This window comes from Sinocyclocheilus grahami, unplaced genomic scaffold (assembly GCF_001515645.1).
Source record: "Sinocyclocheilus grahami isolate Dianchi unplaced genomic scaffold, SAMN03320097.WGS_v1.1 scaffold297.1, whole genome shotgun sequence".
Classification (NCBI taxonomy): Eukaryota; Metazoa; Chordata; class Actinopteri; order Cypriniformes; family Cyprinidae; genus Sinocyclocheilus; species Sinocyclocheilus grahami.
Genome location: NW_015505476.1, coordinates 679,753 through 701,495, shown reverse-complemented (window position 1 = coordinate 701,495; position 21,743 = coordinate 679,753). Strand labels below are relative to the sequence as shown.

Genomic DNA, 21,743 nt, shown 5'->3' with positions numbered 1-21,743 from the left:
AGAGAGAGAGAGAGAGAGAGAGAGAGGGAGAGGGAGGGGGAGAGGGGGGAACTCACATCACAGTGGAGTCAGCTGTCTTAACCGTGGCTTGTGTACTGCACACATACCAGCTTCATCACTGTGTCTGTCACGCGACTCTGTTCCCCTTTCGGGCTTGAACTGATGGTAAAACTAATGACATTATTTACTGTCTTTACATTTATTTTGAAAGATGAAGCTCGCGATTATGGTAAGGGGCGTTACATTTCCGACGAGTGCTTGCGGTGTTCGGCCAATCACAATGCACTGGGTCAGCTGGCCAATCAGAGCAGACTGCGCTTGTCGGAAGGAGGGACTTTGTAGAAAACGATGCGTTTCAGAGAGGCGGGGCATATAGGACCTACAATAATGTACAGTATTTGAAAAATAATGTGTTTTTTGAACATTAAAGCATGTCAACATATTCTGTTACACCAAATACACAAAATAATGATCTTTAAAAAAGCATCATATGACCCCTTTAAAGGCATCATATTGATTGGATAGTGATTGTTTCACTGAAACTTGGTCTTCATCACATCTATTTTTTGTTCTTATTTTGTGTTTTATTGATTTATTCATGTTCAATGTCAATTGTCATTTATTAATGTATTCAGCTAATAACTGTTGTTAAGAGCACTGACAGTTTTTCATGTCAATAAAAACATACTTAATTCACACAACATGCTGCTGCTGTGGTTATTGTTGTTGTTGTTTTAATGTAAAACCCTAACCAAGGCTACTCTCTAAGATGCCCCATTACTGCTTTTCTGGAGCTCAGCCATCCAACTACACAGACTGTCAGCACACTCTCAACAGGTAAATCATTTCTTTCTTAAAATGTCTATAAATTATAACTTTCAAATGCTAATTAGTTTCCTATGTCTTTTCTCTTTTTAGCTTAAGAAAACATGTAATTGTGGCCAGCTCTATTCAGTTAAGGACACTCTCCTCTTCTTAACTAAGTAGGTAACAAAGATACTGAATGTATGGTCCATTTTGTTAGATATTTGTTATTACTAGGGTTTATGCATAAACATACCCAGCTATCTACTTTTTTCTTTTAACATTGTGAAGTGCTCACATGCAACTTTTGGCTTTCATAAACAATTGTTTTCACATAAACAAATGTGAGAGACAAACTGTATATCTAAACTCAATTGTGCTTTTCAGATGCTGTCACATCCTACAACCTCATCATCTGCAGAGAGAAACTACCATTCAATCACACCAAAATACAGATAATGATTAACTTAAAGGCATATGCCCATAGAGGATTGTGAAGATATATGACTGGAGCTTGGTCTTCAATACACTATTTTATGTTCTATTTTGTTTTACTTCTTTAAGCATTTATTTATGTTCAATGTCCATTGTCATTCATTAATGTATTCTGCTAATAACTCTTGTCAGAACACTGTCATTTTTGCTACAATTTCACGTTATTAAAAAAAAAAAAACGTTGTTGTTGTTTTTACGTACAAACCTGATTCCAAAAAAGTTGGGACACTGTTCAAATTGTGAATAAAAACAGAATGCAATGATGTGGAAGTTTCAAATTTCAATATTTAATTCAGAATACAACATAGATGACATATCAAATGTTTAAACTGAGAAAATGTATAATTTTAAGGGAAAAATAAGTTGATTTTAAATTTCATGGCATCAACACATCTCAAAAAAGTTGGGACAAGGCCACTTTTACCACTGTGTGGCATCCCCTCTTCTTTTTATAACAGTCTGCAAACGTCTGGAGACTGAGGAGACAAGTTGCTCAAGTTTAGGAATAGGAATGTTGTCCCATTCTTGTCTAATACAGGCTTCTAGTTGCTCAACTGCCTTAGGTCTTCTTTGTCGCATCTTCCTCTTTATGATGCACCAAATGTTTTCTATGGGTGAAAGATCTGGACTGCAGGCTGGCCATTTCAGTACCCGGATCCTTCTACGCAGCCATGATGTTGTAATTGATGCAGTATGTGGTCTGGCATTGTCATGTTGGAAAATGCAAGGTCTTCCCTGAAAGAGACGACGTCTGGATGGGAGCATATGTTGTTCTAGAACTTGGATATACTTTTCAGCATTGATGGTGCCTTTCCAGATGTGTAAGCTGCCCATGCCACACGCACTCATGCAACCCCATCCCATCAGAGATGCAGGCTTCTGAACTGAGCACTGATAACAACTTGGGTTGTCCTTGTCCGCTTTAGGCCGGATGACATGGTGTCCCAGTTTTCCAAAAAGAACTTCAAATTTTGATTCGTCTGACCACAGAACAGTTTTCCACTTTGCCACAGTCCATTTTAAATGAGCCTTGGCCCAGAGAAAACGCCTGCGCTTCTGGATCATGTTTAGATATGGCTTCTTTTTTGACCTATAGAGTTTTAGCTGGCAACGGCGAATGGCACGGTGGATTGGGTTCACCGACAATGTTTTCTGGAAGTATTCCTGAGCCCATGTTGTGATTTCCATTACAGTAGCATTCCTGTATGTGATGCAGTGCCGTCTAAGGGCCCGAAGATCACGGGCATCCAGTATGGTTTTCTGGCCTTGACCCTTACGCACAGAGATTGTTCCAGATTCTCTGAATCTTTGGATGATATTATGCACTGTAGATGATGGTAACTTCAAACTCTTTGCAATTTTTTCTCTGAGAAACTCCTTTCTGATATTGCTCCACTATTTTTCGCCGCAGCATTGGGGGCATTGGTGATCCTCTGCCCATCTTGACTTCTGAGAGACACTGCTACTCTGAGAGGCTCTTTTTATACCCAATCATGTTGCCAATTGACCTAATAAGTTGCAAATTGGTCCTCCAGCTGTTCCTTATATGTACATTTAACTTTTCTGGCCTCTTATTGCTACCTGTCCCAACTTTTTTGGAATGTGTAGCTCTCATGAAATCCAAAATGAGCCAATATTTGGCATGACATTTCAAAATGTCTCACTTTCAGCATTTGATATGTTATCTATATTCTATTGTGAATAAAATATAAGTTTATGAGATTTGTAAATTATTCCATTCCTTTTTTACAGTGTCCCAACTTTTTTGGAATTGGGTTTGTAAAACCCTAATAGACACGTCAAGATATTATAAGGCCAGGCAGATAGAGGGGTGAAAAAACAATATTAATAAATAATATATACAAATAATACTAATATTAATGATATTAACATACTAATATTAATGAAAAACTATCATTAAAAATTGTATTTATAACAACATTAAGGTCTTATATGGCCTTTTTAAAGCATGGTTCCATATGGAACCCTATAAAAAGGTTCTATTTAGCTCTAAAAAGGGTTCTGCTATTGTTACAAGCCGAAGAACCCTTTTCTGGTACTGTTTAGAACCATTTTTCTTAAGAGTGTGGTGTTGAGGCAAGAGTAGCTATAGAGAAGCGACTGAAGAAAGCTCAGTTAGAATCATTGTAATCTCTTGGTAAAGCTTTATACATGGTTAGCTGTCTGTTGTTTTGCGTGTCTATTCAAAGTCACAGAACATCTTGAGAACATTTTCAGTGTTAGACCAAGGTCCAAAGTTAAGTAGAAAGCTTGATGGTCAAAGGGTTCTTTATATAAACCAAGTTTTTACAATAACCTATAAGACATTAACCTTGTTTTATAATCTTTACTTGAAAGTAGGATAGCCAGATAAAGGCCTCAATATAAACACTTAACAGAGTGAGTGTTCCACTTCTTTAAAAGTGTGCAGTGAAAGCGCATATCAAGACAAAAGTTATTTAAAAGAACTTTCACTACTGATATCCTGGCACAAGGAAAAATCACAAGACAGAGGCAAACGATCTCACATCAGAGCCACAGCAGCTCCATTGTATTGAGCTGCTTCTTAAAGCGGCTACTGAGACCAGTGTGAAAACTGATTATGAATAAGATAAACAGATATCACCTGTTTGGGGCATGCCTGCGATCTTAGAGTTTGTGAACATGTGATCAACAAAATAAAACTGTGGACAAAACAAGTACAAGTTGTTTACTGTATCTTCATTTCTGTATCCTACTACAGTGTGAGCTTTCTAGAAAGAAAGAAAGAAAGAAAGAAAGAAAGAAAGAAAGAAAGAAAGAAAGAAAGAAAGAAAGAAAGAAAGAAAGAAAGAAAGAAAGAAAGAAAGAAAGAAAGAAAGAAAGAAAGAAAGAAAGAAAGAAAGAAAGAAAGAAAGAAAGAAAGAAAGAAAGAAAGAAAGAAAGAAAGAAAGAAAGAAAGAAAGAAAGAAAGAAAGAAAGAAAGAAAGAAAGAAAGAAAGAAAGAAAGAAAGAAAGAAAGAACAAAGCCACATTTATTCCAGTAGGTGGCGGCAAATACTTTGGGTTGTCATAATAAAGTGGAAGCACTCATTCTATATCAGCCTCAAAAGTTAATTAATAGCTAAGAATTTAGATAATTTATTATTACAGGTAGGCTTGATCATCTGAGCCTTGTTATGTATTAGTACTTTAATTCATGTATAATTTATTAATGTTTAATGTGTTCACATTAGCTGAAATGAACACTACAACATTTAGTCATTCAACATTTATTATACGTTAATTATCTTGTTATTTTCAGCATTTACCAACCAAAACAGCCGCACAGTGACCTAGCACAAACAATCATATTTTTATAAGATTACCAAAGATTAATAAATGCTGTAAAAATATTGTTTATTGTTAGTTCATGTTGAATGCATTAACTTAATGTTAACAAAAGAACGCATATGGTGTTGAGATTGACCATTTCTGTATCAGCCTTTTGCATCAATTAATATCTTGTTAAAATGAATCATTGACTATTTAAGATGGGGACGTCATAGTTAATTCAAAGCCTTTTGAATATTGTCTCTTTCCATTAAAGTTGCTTCAAAGCCTTGCCGTACTTAAGAAATGTTCTCTTCAGCTAAGAGAAATCATCTTGACTGAAGAGCCCGTATGAAGAGATCATAAGTGATTCTCTCTCTATGCTAAATATGATAAGAGATGATGCATCAGCGTCATGCTGATGGGACTGCAGACAGCTTTTAGAGACACATTTGAAAAACAGGAGGTTTGTGGCTTTGTGCATTTCACTCAAGTAACCGAAGATAACCAAAGCTTAGGCCTTAAATGAATTAGAAACTCAATTTGAGTCTATATGATGTGTAATTGCCGTGACGCCGTATACTATATCCTTTAACTTCTATTTGTTTTGCTTATGCTGTGAAAATCAACTCCTATTGATTCAGGTTCTCAGAAGGAAAAGAAATAAAGTAGCCTGCTATTAGACAATCTAGGGTTTCCCGACACCTCTATCAGAGCATGTCGTCAGGGAATTATGGTCAAGACAGAGAGATACTCTACAGGCACGCCAGCTTGGCTTTCCTTGAAGGAACACATCTGGACAACACACAGTCAACGTTAATTTGATCAAGGCCAGGGAATTTTCTTCTTGTAAGCGAAAATTAACACTTCATTCCCTTTGTCAGCAGAAATTCTACACCGTGGGCTCGCGGCCAAAATGAAATTAGCTGAAAATGGTCTTGCTTTAAAGTATAATTAGCTCATTGTTGAGCAGCCTAATTAATTTTCTTCCAGAGAGATGATTTTAAACTTTGGTTTAAGATAATGATAGTGTTGTTGATGTTTGCTTAGTCTCTGAAGACTATGATTTTTGTTATTTTTCAGGCCTACACAACATTTTGATAATGAGAGTGGTGCAAGAAGCTACAAAATCTCATTATAAAAATTGCAGGCCTGACGATAGCTGGTATATTGAAATTGTGTAATTATAATGGAACGGCATAAAAGCTACATGAAATTTGCTGATATACGTAGAAAATTTCAAATTAAATATTTGCTGGTTTGCTGGTTTGCTGGCCTGAGTTGATTTAAGCTGGTCACATCAGACCGGCCTGATGAGGGTAAGTGACCAACAAGCAAATCATCTTAGGCTCGTTTCTGTTGATATTAGGATTTGACCTTCAATCCTAAAGCAAACACTGTTTAATGCATCCATACACCTCAGTTTTAATTCATAACCTCTTGTTTTTGATGTTGGGTGCAGCTCATGTGAGACAAATCTTTTCATTCTACCAGTCTGAACAAAGAATTAGACTGAATCAGTCCGAGCAGTTATAAAGAAACCGATGAAGTACCAATTAGTGATGTAAAAGTAAAAAAAACTTGATTGCATCACAGTTTTATTCATTTGCTTATGCATTTAATATTTTATTAAAACATGCAAAAACCTTTTCAGTCAAAAGATGTTAATTCATTTTGGTGTTGTTTACTCTAAATGCAAATTACATGTAGGGACTAACTGACTTTTAGGAAATGAATCAGGGCTGCAATATAATAAACACCCTTTAAATAATAATAATAATAAATTAATAGAAAACTTAGGCCATACAACAATGCTACACAAAGCACGTTTTTTTAAATTGCAGAACAAGAACATTTTCATCTAGGCTACAGACTAGGATTTAACACAGTATTACTGTTACAATAATAGTAACATCGATTATTATTATTATTATTGTTATTATTATTTAACCAAAATAGCCGACATTGAGAATTTCTTAAATTAGATGAAACATTTGCAAGTAGGCTATTCTATACATTCTATTATAACATATTATGATATTAGATTCATTGTTTGCCCATTTTTGGCCATATGGTACTTTCCCTATTAACAAATTAACCATGTTTTTGTTCCATAGCCTATATATAGCAAGAAATATAGCCACGCCAGGATGTCAAGGTCAAGTACTCACTTTTTTTTAAACGTATATATATATATATTTTTTTTAATGAACTGTTCAAAAGAACCGAATCGCGAAAAAGAGTCGGGCTTCCCATCTCTGGCTGCTTCTACCAGGTGTTACGCTATGTTATGTCACTGTATCCCATAAATAACGACTGCGCGCGTTCTGATTTGAGTGACATCGGCTTCCTCCAATCAAAGCGCAGGACACAGAGAGAGGGCGTTTCCGTTTCGCCTCGCGGCCTGTTCTGTCGGTCACCGTCTGCTACGCAGTTCTAGCCGAACGGGACGTGTCCTCTCCCCGGTACTCAGGTGGGAGAGGCCCGAGCTGAACGCATGATTTTAAAGGACTGGGTACTGCAAATGGAAGCGGGTGGTTTTGTGCGCAGGCGGCGGATGACAGCGGACACATCGAGCGGCGATGCCGCGGTGGCCGGAGCTTCCGCGGGCGAGGAAATACACTGGTTCGGCGGTAGGTTCTGGGGTGTTTCCGAGAGTCTCATCGGCACTTTGACACCTCGGATAGCAGGCGAAACGGAGCTTCATGTTGGACATTTCTATGGCTCCCAGGAGGCCAGTGATTTCTCGGAACCGGACTATGAGGGTTTGCCCCAGGGCGCCTCCACCAGCACGCACATGTTGGCAGGGGCAGTGGCAGGGATCATGGAGCATTGCCTGATGTTCCCTATTGATTGTGTGAAGGTAAATAAACGCAATTGCAAAACATCAAGAGTTTTATAAAGAATTCACGTAACGTTAGAGTTAATGTGACCAGCAGGCCCTTGAAAGATCCGACAAGCTGGCAAGGTCGAGTTAGTTTCCCTGTGTGATTTCCAGACTATTTATTATAGTCTTCATGCTTTGCAGACAATATAGTTTCCCTCTGCTCCTTTCTCTGATTTTAGTTGTCTACATATAGAATTAACTATTGCAGTTATTAATGTTAAGAATCATTTGAATCACGTAATCTCTCCAGTGTTTAATTCTGTCTGGACCGATCTAGTAGTAACTAACTTAAGTCCCAAGCATGTAGTTTCACCAGCAACTGATTGCCTCGTTTTTTGTTTGTGGGTTGTGATATGATTGTATCCTGTGGTTTTGTGTGATTGTAGTGCCTGTGTGTCTGCGAGGTGTCATTATGAAACATGAGATGGGAAGGTCACACGTGGCTTCTCCTAAAGCACGTGATCTTGCTGACGCTTCTTTGGGATACTGCGCATGCGCATTGAGTCTGTAGTTCAAATGCAGTCTACTGAGAATTAAGTTTAGTTTTTTTCTGTCGAAGGTTCCCATAGAGGCAGTACACTACCTGAAAGTGTATCATGTTTTTTGACATGCACCATAGCACGTCTGTGATACGCTACTAGTTGTGTAACTAGACAGCTCATCAGTCTGCATACTTATCACTATTGTTTCCCTAAACAGGACACCTCACTTCATGTGTCATTGAAGCTGTTTAGCATTAGAAGTGTTTGCTGGATGTACTGATTAAGATGCCATTGGCAAACTGTAAGGAAGTATTACTTTGAGTGTTCAGCTGCTCTTGTTGTCAGGATGAAGTGAAGAGTTCTTTAGAGACAAAGACACTTGTTTTATGTCGTTCGCAGCTGTTCCCTCTCAAATGGGCAAGTCCAGACTGTTAACACTGATCTCTTTTGTGCATTTTAAGTTAACCGTTTTTTTATTACTCTTTAAATACATGCTATAAAAATCAGTACTAGCCTGTATGTAGGGCTGTTTCTCAACTTTTCATATTCTTAGAATGCCACACATTTGACAAAATTGTAACATTTGATTTGCTTCTGCACTGATTTCAATCCACCTCTTCATTTGCCTGCCAGAGACCTCCGTTTTTAATGTATCAAATCAAGTTCAGCCCACATTTATTTTTGTTGAATGTCTTGTTTGGTTTGGAAATATGTTAGTGGTAAAGCTGGTTGGAAGTACTTATTTGTTGACTTTAAGATTTTTGTAATCTGTCTCTTTGTGAAATATGGAAATTCCATGCTGAGGTTGATTCACAGCAGTATGAGTGATGAGGAAAGGTGACGCTAACAGTAGATTCTGTTTACAAGTCAAAGGTCAAGTTAAAATCTCTGAGCAACACACAGTGCACGTTGCCCCTGTTTAGAGAAGAGAATCAGAAAGAAGGGTAGAAGCAACTACAGCATCTGTACAGTCCATCATTTATTTATTTGTATAGGGACAGTAAAAAACTCAGTCCTTCCAAAAATAAAATTAATAAATAAAAACAATGCATTGTAATGTACATCCAGTATAGATTAGAGCACAGACTAAGTTGCGTCTTTGATAGGCTTTTCTCTAAAAGAAAAAAAAAACATGAAATATAATTCAAATTAAAAGTGCAGATGTAATTGGTAAATTACTAAAATGAGTACAATTCTGCTTTGGTTTAAACCAGCCCTTCACCATTATTATAAAACAGCGTAAATCTTGTTCATTTTACTTCATTTTGTAACATATTCCAAAGTTGAGAAACCTCTACAGAGGAAAGGTTTTTTTTTTTTTTTTGGTTTAGTTTTTCTGGTAAAACCCTGTCTATTTATAAATTCAGATATCACCTTTGGGGCTTTATTATATAACCACGTCAAAGATCTAAAACACTTAAACACTAGATTAGCACATTATGAAAAATGTTTAAACTTAAAAAAACATGGTTTTTGAAGGTGTAGCAAAGATGTCATTGATTTTTTTTTTTATTATCCATAATTGTTAATGTGACATTATATAACGTGACATTATATGATTAATTGTGGATTCTTTTGTTTGGGTCTAAACTGTGGCACAGTTGCTGCATGTATAAAACGTTTATTATCAGTTGTGAATTGTGAAGCTAAATAAAAAAAAAAAATAAGGGAGCTGCTTTTATGTCTTCCTTACCTCATAGTTCCCTTCATTCATTCATATATTCATTCTATAAAAATATAACATTTAATTCTAAAAATTTGTATCCAGTAATCACTAATGACTACAAAAAAAAGAAAGAAATTGATTTGTCAAAAAGAATGGCAACTCTTTGTACTCGAAGTGTTTGTTTTGTTCAGGCCTCAGCACATTTTGCTCTCATAGCTCTTGTACATTGTTTTCTTGGTAGTAAATGTACTACAGGTTCACTGTAAAAAATCAAAAGTTGAGAAAACTTAAAAGTTTAAGGCAACCAGCTCATCAATCATACAAAGCTCATCGGTCTGAAAAAGCGAGGTGTGCTCTGATTGGCCAGCTATCCAGTGCGTTACGATTGGCCAAATTCCTCAAGCGTGTGACGGAAATGTTACGTCCCTTACCATATTGTGATGCCTGCGGCAACCACATGTGACGACCCCGGGCTGGAAAGCCGATCCGGTGATCCACAGCACGAAGTTGAAGTATTTCCTCAGCGACCAGCACAGATCAGCTCCAGGCATGACGAAGCCATATAGTCCTCTTTTGGAAGACCAAACAAAGTAGTTTCGCTTTCACAACGAAGCACACAGCGCCTTCACGACATGGCGGCGGCGGCAACAATACTACAGCGAGAATAAAAGTTATGCCTTCTTTCTTTGCGTGAACATTTTGGCGGCGTTATGCAAATCTTCCCACATAGTGATGTAGACATGTGGGGGCGTGTTAGAACGAGCCGTTTTAGGTAGGCGTGGCTGACTCTTAACTTTTATAAAGACTATCTCTTTGGATTTGAGACTTTAGTCTTTGCAACTTTACAGATCTTCTTTATGCACCAAGAGCTTGTAACACCCCAAAGAGAAAGGAAAAGTTGAAATTGCATCATATGACCCCTTTAACTTGTTGTTTTCAGTTTATACAACAAAAAGTTGAGACAACTCAAAAATCTCCTACTAAAACAAGTTGAGAAAACTCAAAAATCTGCTGAAGCTGGTTGCCTTAAACTTTTGTTTTCTTAACTTTAGATTTTTTTTATAGTGTTCGAAGTTTTTTACGATTTTTGTTAACGATGCATACCTTAATCTCAGTAGGCTGTTTCCTGATAGAAATGAAGTAATTTAACTCGATGAAATAAAAGACCAATTCTCTGTTATGTACAAGACTCTGTTCCATGGCCCATTTTGCAATACTAAGCATTTCAAGAGCAATCTTGAAACTTCCTGTTGGAGGTTGTAGTTCCTCACTCCCCTGTCATGAGGAACTGGCTTCAGATATGATTTACACATTTATTGGCAAATATGATTATTTCCCGGGTCTTTTATGGAAGTATCGTTTCCTTACAGGAATTATGTTACTCGTGTAGCCACAGCAGGCATCTTAAATTTCACCACATTGCAGCTGTCGTTCTGAACTAACGTTTTCAGCCATGCTGACCATGTCAGTTCAAACATGACTTTTGTGGTAGGTTCAAGGCCACAATGTAAATTTACAAAACGTGTTGGGCAACCAAGTACATTACTAAGAACTAATACATTTTTCCACTGTTGAGTCAATGCCAGTGTTTCTGTAGAAGCTGGAACTGAACTGTATCCACAATTCTCATGTATGTCAGGTGATACTGTAGATCCGCAGGAAAAGCAGATTAGGTGGTTAGATTATGTTCGTGTGTGACCTTATTGCTGCAAACTTCAGTTCTGATCTACAGATCCAATGACTTGCTACTTTGTTGTAGCTTGTTTTTTATTGAAAAATATGAAGGTTTTTTTTTCCTTTTTTTTTTTTGAAAACGATATCAGCAAGTCCAAGAACAAATGTGAACTGAAAATCCCTGTTTTAATGCCTGTATTTATACTAATACTTTGATCTACATAGTAGGGTTTGTAAGTTTAAACAATTGTTCTTTGTTGCAGACGCGCATGCAGAGCCTTCAGCCAGAGCCAGCTGCCCGCTACCGTAACGTGATGGACGCTTTGTGGCGAATCGTGAGGACGGAGGGAATCTGGAGGCCAATCAGGGGTCTGAATGTTACAGCTGTAGGGGCGGGGCCAGCCCACGCACTTTACTTCGCCTGTTACGAAAGGTTGAAAAAAGTCCTCAGTGACATCATCCATCCGGGAGCGAACAGTCATTTGGCGAACGGTACCAGTTTTCCTGCACATCAGTACTTCAAATTCCTCTCAGCAGCCCACCCACAATTCTAATGTGGAATAGATTGTTAGTTGACTTGAATGATTCAGTAAATTTTCTAAAATCTTTTTTGCTTTTTCAGAAGGCCTTTTTAACTTTATTAACTTATTAGTTGCAATGACTGTCAAAATTGTGAAATCTGGCTGTGGTTTAAACATTCTAGAACTAGTTCTGTGGCAGTGACTGTGTTATCTGTATGAATCATGTATTACTCAAACATCTGCCCACTTCTTCTCAGTTGACCTCTTTAAAGGGTTACTCCATCCCAAAATTAAAATTTTGTCATTAATCACTTACCCCCATGTCGTTCCAAACCCGTAAAAGTTTTGTTTGTCTTCGGAAACAATTTAAGATGTTTTGGATGAAAACCGGGAGGCTTGTGACTAGGGCTGAACGATTAATTGCATTTGCGATAATAGATGAAGTCGCACAGACCCAGGCAGCTGCTGGTCATTCAAAAGCTAGATGCAGAAAATATGACGAGGCATATCTTGCTCTCGGCTTCACTCGCCGTGTCCATACCGGACGCTACAGTTGTGCATCGCATCGCAACAGCTCTACACTGGACGTAAAGCATTCATTTTTCATAATGTTTAGTGAAATTATTTGGTAATCTGAGGTGGAATGGAGATTCGGGAAAGGAGGGGGGTCAGATTTTTTTATAGGTTTAAAGGGGGGCGCGACCAAATAAGTTTGAGAACCACTGGTTTATGTTTAATCTATCTAATAGTGTGTTGGGCATACTATACAATTTAAGCTTGTCTTTGTTGAATAATACAGAACATAAAGAGCTTTAAAAAAATAATTGCATATTAAATCGCAATAGCAATGTTGGTAAAAAAAATCGCAATTAGATTATTTTCCAAAATCGTTCAGCCCTACTTGTGATCCACTGAACGCAAACTGCGTATACTGTTCTACTTGTCTGTGTCAGCTGCACCACACGGATAGGCTGTTTTCGTTCAAATCAAAGCGTAAATAAACGTAGAAAACGTATCCGTGTGGTGCGGCTGACACAGACAAGTAGAACAGTATACGCAGTTTACATTCAGTGGATACTCTCCAAAATGGCACTACAGTGACGCGGAGGAGACGAATTGTTGAATAAAGTCGTTATTTATACAAAAAAGATTCTCGTCGCTTCATAAAATTCAGATTGAACCACTGATGGCATATGGAATATTTTGACGATGTCTTTCATACTTTTCTGGGCCTTGGCAGTGTTATTTACTTGGCAGTCAATGGGACAGTCACAAGCCTCCCGGTTTTCATCCAAAATATCTTAAATTGTGTTCCGAAGACGAACAAAGCTTTTACAGGTTTGGAACGACATTGGGGTAAGTGATTAATGACACAATTTAAATTTTGGGGTGGAGTAACCCTTTAAAATGTCCTTCTAGAATGAGGTCAAATCCCAAAATAGCCAAAACTGCCCCTCTCCAACATGACAGCAGCTATAAATATAGAAGTTCATCATGTGGGTCGTAAATCTTTGAACGTGCGATGAATAATCCCAAATTTTTAATGATTTTTCTGCAGGTTGTATCTTTAACATCTTGCAAAGAAATCAGTGCAAAACTTTGATAAACTGAACTGAATTGCATTGCTAACTTTGTTGGAATACCTTAAAAGCTAAACCTAATGTAATGTCACTACACAAACTTAACTGTCCATATAATCTAATGTAAGCATTTCTGAAGAGAAACCCTTTTCATTATCTGTAGAGAAATGGAAAATTTGGTTATTTATGTGTTATGGATTTATATTGTATCATTGCATTTGTCAGAGTGTTGTGTAATGGTATTTATGCCCTGTCCACACGAATGTGGTTATTTTTTAAAACCGCAGCTTTTTCTACGCGGTTAGGCCGTTCGTCCACACGCAAACGCAGCACCAGTTCACTGAAACCGAACATTTTTGAAAACGCCTGCCAGGGTGAAGATTTTCAAAAACTCTGGTTGCAGTGTTATCTCCGCCTACTGGAAACTTTTTCAGGCTTCTGATTGGCCAACATGGCTTTACGGGTTGAGATTATATCGCCACCTGTTGGTTTGGCATGCTCTTGACAGTGCTTCACAGCATGCGTTTGCTTTTTCATGTGGATGGAGATTTTTTTTTTTTAAACGGAGGAAGGAAAAACTCCGTTAATAAAAATACCGTGTATGTGTGGACATGGCGTTAGACTTAGCTTCAGAGCTCATTGTGGAAGTCGTTGTTGGTGTTTCTGTGTAGTGTCTCTTTTCTTTCTCTTTCCTCCAGGTCAGAGTGAAAGGGTGGTAAGTAACTGCTGGCATGTTACCATTTACCAGTAGACTTCACTGAAAAGGAAGGAAAATGATTAGACCCCATGATACTTCAGTGTGCTACTATAGGTTTTTTGAGTCATAGCTTGAAGGCAGATGTCTCATGTCCTTTTAGCACCTTGGTATTAAGATTGTAGAAGCTGTAGCAGTTTTTGTTTCTTATCATAAAACAGAGACACGATGAGTGAAGTAAATGCCAGTATCCTGAACAAAAAAACTCTTTCTCTCCTGACTTTACATTCCCCAGAGTTTATCCAGTCAATCCCTAATCTCTGTTAAATCATAGGGGGTATTTGGTGGCTGTTCAGGACACCGTTTTTGTCTGACTGTGATCTGATCTGTCTCTATAACTGATTGTTGTATTTTAAGTCCAGTGACTATCCAGTCTGTGTGCATGCTCTAATTTTGGTGCTAATGTCTGAGGGGATGTGTTACAGGGGCCGCTGGATGTGTTGCCACATTGCTTCATGATGCTGTAATGAATCCAGCTGAAGGTATATTTACTTGAATCTCTACTTCCGATAAAAAATCAAATCAAATTTGAATATACCATTCACTACTATTCAAAAGTTTGGGGTTAAATACTTTTTTTTTTTAAAGAAATGAATACTTTTATTCAGCAAAGATGTATTAAATTGATTAAAAGTGACAGCAAAGACATTTTATAATGTTACAAAATATTTTCAGCTCAAATAAATGCTGTTGTTTTTTTTTTTACTTTCTTTTCATCAAGCAAACCTGGAAAAATGTATCACAATTTCCACAAAATTAAGCATCACAGCTGTTTTCAACATTGATAATAATAAATGTTTCTTGAACAGCGAATGAGCATATTAGAATCATTTCTGAATGATCGTGTGAAACTGAGGTTGGAGTAATGGTGCTGACAATTCAGCTTTGCATCACACAAATAAATTATTTTTGTTTTAAAATATATTTAAAAAAAAAATTATATTACAAATTGACAGTTTTTTCTGTATGATTGGTGAGCATAAGAGACATTTATCACCCACACTTTTGAACAGTAGTGTATGTTATTGTTCTACTTTATATCTGTATGTAGTTTACATGGATTTTATTTTTATTTGGATATTGTGGATTTGTCATGACAGTAGCATTATTGGGCCCATACCATGATATTCTTGGAAATATCTTTGTGTAACATGGTATATATATATATATATATATAACATGGTACCACTGTAGTACTTTTGTTGTTTACTAAATTTTGATCAGATTACACAGCTACTTTTAAGTTTTAAAGGTAAATAAAAGTCAGAAAGAAGAAACTTTTACTTTAAATAAAAGTCAGAAAGATGTTGTTAATTGCCCATGCTAATTACTAGGGCTGCAATGACGAATATTGTTATATTTATTTTATTTAATTTCTCTGTTTTATTGAAAAATAGCATGTTATTCCACATCCTGCTCAATATTCCTCTCCAGATAATAACAAATTGAGTTGTTGCAGCCCTACTAACCAGAAAACCTTGACTCTTTTGGTCTGAGTCACAGTTCACTGTGCGTTACATGCCAGGAGATGGCAGAAAAGATTTAATTTCCTGGCAAATTTCACCACCAAAAAAAAAACACATTTCCAAAAGACAGCCTTGTGGGAGCAGATTGTCCTTGCTCTAATTAACAGCTGTGCCATGTTGAAACAGTAGCATTAGCCGAAATTCCCCAGTGGGCCAAATCTTAGTCTGACAGCCGTGTCTGTTTCTGCACTCTTGAGGCTCAAGGTTAATCAGCGCAGGTGGCAGACTGAGACCTTGCATAGACACCTGCTCTCATTCGCCTCGTCTGTTCCCCGCAGACCGCTTGACTGTAGGTCAGACAGGAGGCGCGTTTGATCCGCCCACGTCCGGACGTTTCTGCTTTGATGGGCCTACTGTATTGCAGTCATGACCTGGCTTCTTGCATTTGCCTAATGTTCTCCTTCCTGTCCTCTTTTTCCTGTCTGACTGGCTCGTTCAGTGGTGAAGCAGAGGATGCAGATGTATAACTCGCCATACCGTGGCGTTCTGGACTGTATGCGCTGCGTGTGGCAGCAGGAGGGGGCGCTGGCGTTTTATCGCAGCTACACCACGCAGCTCACCATGAACGTCCCGTTCCAGGCGTTGCACTTCATGACCTACGAATATCTGGAAGAGCTGCTGAACCCCCAAAGACATTACAACCCCTCCTCCCACATGGTGTCGGGTGCGCTGGCGGGCGCCATCGCCGCTGCCATCACCACGCCACTGGACGTTTGCAAGACGCTGCTGAACACGCAAGAGTCTCTGGCGCTCGATTCCGTCAGCCAGAGTGGAAGACACATCACGGGCCTCGGTCATGCCTTCCGGACTGTCTACAGGCTTGGCGGCCTTCCCGCTTACTTCAAAGGCGTTCAGGCCAGGGTCATATACCAGATGCCCTCGACTGCCATCAGCTGGTCCGTCTACGAGTTCTTCAAGTACGTTATCACCAAACACCAGCACGAGAAACGCAGGATCCAGAGGGACGGAGAGAAGTAAGCGCTCACAGCTGGCCTGACCTTGGCTTTCTCTCGCATAACCAACCAGATAAGCACTCGAGCTGCAAAAGGACGGATTTAATAAATGATACGCACATATAGAGTCCAAACACTCATGTCTGTTTACGTCCTTTCAGTTATCATTTAATACTAAAACTTTCCTGTATAATTCAACTATTAATCATGACCTAAGTTCTCACTGTGAAGGCTCAAGTTTTTGTTCACGACATCCTACTTTGCACTTAACCTAAATTACTCCTCCCACAAGGGGGCGTCAGAGGCCTCTTTAGAAGTGTTATGCTAATGAGAGGGTGGTCCTTCAAGTTTGTGGGTGGGGTTTAGAGCCTCTAGACTTCTCCAATTCCTAAACAGTACCTAGAACAGCAAACCTGACCCCTAGTTTTTTGTTTTGTTTTGTCTTTTCCAGCCAAAACCAATACGCACAAGTGAAGACATATCTGTACATTCAAATTGGGATTAAACATCATTAAAATCATTGTTTATGGCAGAATGTAGACCTGTACAGTAATTTATTGCCTTCTCTGACTGAATAGCACTCGGAGATAATGAAAGATATCTATGTTAGAGATATTTTTGTAGTATTTGGCAGTGGCTTTTCGTCAGCACTTGTGGGAAATGTTCCTACAGTTGATCCAAAGTTCTGAGATGATTGCCCCTTTCATAACTTCTAGACATAGTTTTGAGGTCACTAGGGGACACCGCATATAGATCTGTATAGCAGCTTTAAGAAGACACACAGTCCTTCCTGGCCAACAGTAGAATTATTCAGTCAACAATGCCTTAGACATGCAGATCACATGACCTGAGTGTCATTTAAAATTTAGATTCAGATTTAATCTGTTGAGGTCCTTCTGAGTAATTCAGTGAATATGAATTGTTCATTTGGAATTATTTCTAGATGGACACTGGAATGTATTTTGGTTTGCTCTTGTGTTTGAGAGTTTCAGCTGAAACGCACCTGGCAGTTGAACACATGAACAGTTTTATTGATGGAAACCTGACGGCCCCATTCCTTTTTGTTCCTCAGCTTTCAATAAATTAGCAGTGCAGGGATTTCCCTGGCTTGCAATGGCTGATGTCAGTGTGAGTTTACATTATTTATTCATGCACTGTATTTATTCATATACTATAATTAAAGTTTGGAGTTAAAGGAATGTTCTGGATTGACATTAATTTGGACTGGTTTGTAAAAAAAAAAAAAATGGCTGCAGTATAATGCGCTAGCAGTGTTTTATTTTTTATGGAGATGAAAAAGAAGAAGCCTCTTATTATAACCAAGGCTTCATTTATTTTATCAAAAATACAGTAAAACAGAAAAATTGCGTAATATTACAATTTAAAATAACTGTTTTCAATTTGAATGTTTTAAAATGTAATTTATTCATGTGGTGGCAAAACAGAATTTTCCACATCAATAATCAAGTCTTCAGTGTCAAGTGAACTTTTAGAAATCATTCTAATATGTGCTCAAGAAACATTTTATTGCCAGTTTATTGATTGATTGGGAACCTTGCCATGTAAAGCCAGGCAAATGTTTAATTTAGACATCGTTGCAGCCCAAATAACACATTTTTGTATTGCATAACTGAAAATTGATATAACTAATATAAAATAAATCATTTATATAATTGATATAACTGCTTTAGCAATGTACATTCATTTAAGCATCACGTGTATGCTGTAATTACTTGCTTCATTTAAAGTGTTACTGTACATAGCTATCCTCTATTTTTGTTAGTTTTTACTAGTTCAGAGTCTTATTACTTGTTAATTACCTCCTAGGATTACTGAATTAACCTCAATAATCAATATCTCAAAAGCCGTCTAGTACATAGACTGTTTTTTTTTTTATTGTAAAAAATGATTACTGAAGTACATTTTCTAATTCTTTGACTGGAGTCTTTCTAATTCAAAAAGTTTGCATTTAATTCAATGTGTTACTTGCCGTCTCTTTGTAATTATTTGTGGAAAGTAGGAAAGTAAATCCTACACCAGATTTTTTCCAGTGTACATGACTTCGAGTAATCCCTCTGTGGACTGTGGAATTCTTCTGCTGGTGTCCTCGGGAATGAAGGAGCAGCACCTCGAAGTCGTAAGAGCTGAAAGATCTCTGTTGGTGGCATGTTCAGTTGTTTGGTCTAAGACACAGGTGCACATGTGACCTTTGACTTCAAGTTTCCGAACAATTGCTAGGAGTGTGGAGGAGCTCTCACTTTACCTGACTCCTAATGTCTGGACAAGAGGGATAAATGTTTCTTCTTTTTTATGTCAGCAGTCTCTAATGTGGCCTTGCAAGTATTTGGACACTCAAACCACACTGCTTCTCAAAACCAACTTCACTTTTGTGTTTTGTTTTCATGCAACTGGTGTCAGGGTCATACATTTTTAGTAGATGTATGAAGTCGGTTGCCCTCAAATTCACATTGGTGCAATTTATCATATGAACTATATATTAACCATTAACTTAGTATATACTGTATAGATACAGAGAGAATGAAAATAGAAAATGAATATATTTATTCAGTAAGGGTGCATTAAACTGATCAAAAGTAACAGTAAAGACATTTATAATGTTGCAAAAGATTTCTTTTTTAAATAAATGCAGTTCATTGAACTTTCTATTCATCAAAGAATCTTGAAATAATCACTGTTTGCACCAACATCTTCAGCAGCAAAAGTCGTTTTCAACATAGATAAGAACCATTAATAATAATGGAACACCAACAATAAGTGAGCAGCAAATCAGCATATTAGAGGGATTTCTGAAGGATCATGTGACACTGAAGACTGGAGTATTCCATCACAGGAATAAATTGCTTTTTAAAATATATTCAAGTAAAAAAAACAGCCATTTTAAATTGAAATGCAATTTCACAATATTACTATATTTTTGATCAAACAAATGCAGCCTTGGTGAAACATAAGAGACTTCTTTCAAAAACATTTTAAAAAACCTTTAGATTTTTGACTGGTAATGTACTGAAAGAAAGATTGTCTTCTTTTTTTTTTCAAAGTTGTAAATAAAGCAAAAATGACTGGAGATGAATATCAAGCAAGCACACATTTATTTAAATTATTTTCAAGGAAAATGTTTAATGTTTAAAATAAATGTGTGCCGGTATGATATCTAACATTAATGCAATAGCGTTCATGTGTTTTTAAGTGTCTCTTAAATGTTCAAAGTTTTTTTTTTTTTGTAATTTAAACCTAGCTGTCACAATAATGTTCTAATGATGTAACAGGTAAGTAACAGCATGCCGCTGATGATAGGGTTCAGAAATTCCTCCTTTTTCTCTAAAGGTATGAGAGAGAGCAAATGACAGACGAAGAACCATCAGCCGCAGAAGAGCCACAGGCTCAGCCAGCTGAACGTGAACTTGACAGTCAATCTGCCAGGTGGACTGCATGTAATGGAGGTGCACATGGACGTCGCTGCAAGGGGAATAGTGAAACAATCTCAATGCATTTTCATACTTGCCAGTCGATGATTGATCAGAATGCTCTTAAACTTCTTGCACAGCGTAATTTATTTTTTTTGGATTAACCTAACCTTAGAATGTCAAGGTGGTGTTGTCTTTAGTTTGCCATTTCTAAGCACTTAATCGATTTGAATACAAACCTGACATGGAAATCAGGTCTGGAGTAAACCTTTCTATCCTTAGATGGCTCAGTGGATACACAGGTCTAACGTCAGTCCTACCTTATGGGTTCATGTCCTTCAACTGACTTTTTATTATCCTGTTTGCAAGAGAGAGAGAAAAACACATTGGAGGACATTGAGTCATTTGCTTTTGGAAATGATCTGTATCACCTTTAAAACTAATGAAGGATTTTACGCTCACCTTGGAGTCAATGAGAACATTGGGTATCATTGTAATCACGTACAAAATGAGACACAAAATACTAAATCTGGGTGTTTTGCTACTGGTTTTGTTTGCAGGTGCCAGATGATTTTTTAATAGTCTTTATGCACTCTTCCAGACATATACTCTTGTCAGGCAGACATCTGTTCAAACAGGGAGCGTTAATGAACACTCTTTGAATGTCTGAGAGTGTGTGATGGTGTGTTACACCCCACCCTAGCGTTTGTTTATGCCTCTCCTCCCATCCGTGTCGCGGGTGGCCCGCACGAGCTTGCCCACAATGGTGCTGATGAGCCTCCTCGGTAGAGTCTGTAGGGGATTAGGTGTTTATGGTTCCTGATCCATCCAGTGATTGGTCCTGCACAGTTCTTTAAGGAGTCCGAGATGGTAAATGAGGTATTTGTAGGGAATTAGGTGATGTTATTGTTGTTTTAGAACATGTGCCTGGGCTGATGTTTGATCAGCTGAGTCAGAGAGGGACTTGGAGTAGTTTCCTAAGTGGGACAATGTGAGAGTGTGTGTTGCTTAGTCGCTGGACTGCTGACAGACAGTGGAGTGTTTGCTTTTTCTTCTAACGCTAATAAAGAGTCCTTGCGGTCTGGTAGAGGATGTGTCTAGTGAGACACTTGCTTGTTTGGGTTTTTCTCCATCGCTTTGCCACACACACACGCTGAAGACATTTTATTGCATTTGATGGTCAGCGTTTTTGCATCCACTGAATCAAACCCATGACCTTGGTGCCATGCTTTACCAGCTGAGCCACAGGAACCTGCTCTAAACTGTACATAACCCTGGTTCTTTATGTTCTGTAAAAGTCACTGAGCAGTGAAGCTTCTCATTGGTGTGTTCTTCCCCACAGTGAGGGACTCTAAATTTCACAAAAGACTTCAAGCTGGCATTGATGCTTGAGGAGGCAACTCATAATATGAGTCATAAGAATTTGCATAAATAATAATTCGTTCACGTATCGTGTCTTGGAGGGCTCTCCGTTTTTTGGGGGGTTTTTTCACTTCTAAAGACTTCTGGGGCATGTTTTCCTGGAATGTAGTAAAACAAGTAAAGTATGCTTTGGAATAGTTTGCATGATAGGACTAGGTGTTATGATCCCAATATTTAGCACCATTTAGCCACACCATAGAACATTTTCTTCTTCGCTGTGAGCAGAACACAGTGAGACCCAGCAATTGTTACAATATACTCTG

At 37.9% G+C, this 21,743-nt stretch overlaps 1 protein-coding gene across 1 annotated transcript; it reads left to right on the top strand.

Moving 5' to 3' along the window:
- Positions 1 to 6,915: 6,915 nt before the first annotated feature.
- On the top strand, positions 6,916 to 17,898 carry slc25a28 (solute carrier family 25 member 28). Its single transcript, XM_016293062.1, has 4 exons — positions 6,916 to 7,453; positions 11,563 to 11,791; positions 14,580 to 14,636; positions 16,120 to 17,898. The coding sequence occupies exons 1-4, from the start codon at positions 7,088 to 7,090 to the stop codon at positions 16,656 to 16,658; spliced, it is 1,191 nt and encodes a 396-aa protein (XP_016148548.1). The 5' UTR covers positions 6,916 to 7,087; the 3' UTR covers positions 16,659 to 17,898.
- Positions 17,899 to 21,743: the final 3,845 nt, after the last annotated feature.

What these genes read in the sequence shown, in the direction of transcription:
- slc25a28 (XM_016293062.1), top strand. Translation starts at nt 7,088, where the DNA reads ATGATTTTAAAGGACTGGGTACTGCAAATGGAAGCGGGTGGTTTTGTG. An exon ending in TCCCTATTGATTGTGTGAAG is followed by an intron (nt 7,454 to 11,562) that starts GTAAATAAACGC and finishes TCTTTGTTGCAG; the next exon opens with ACGCGCATGCAGAGCCTTCA. An exon ending in GAACAGTCATTTGGCGAACG is followed by an intron (nt 11,792 to 14,579) that starts GTACCAGTTTTC and finishes GATGTGTTACAG; the next exon opens with GGGCCGCTGGATGTGTTGCC.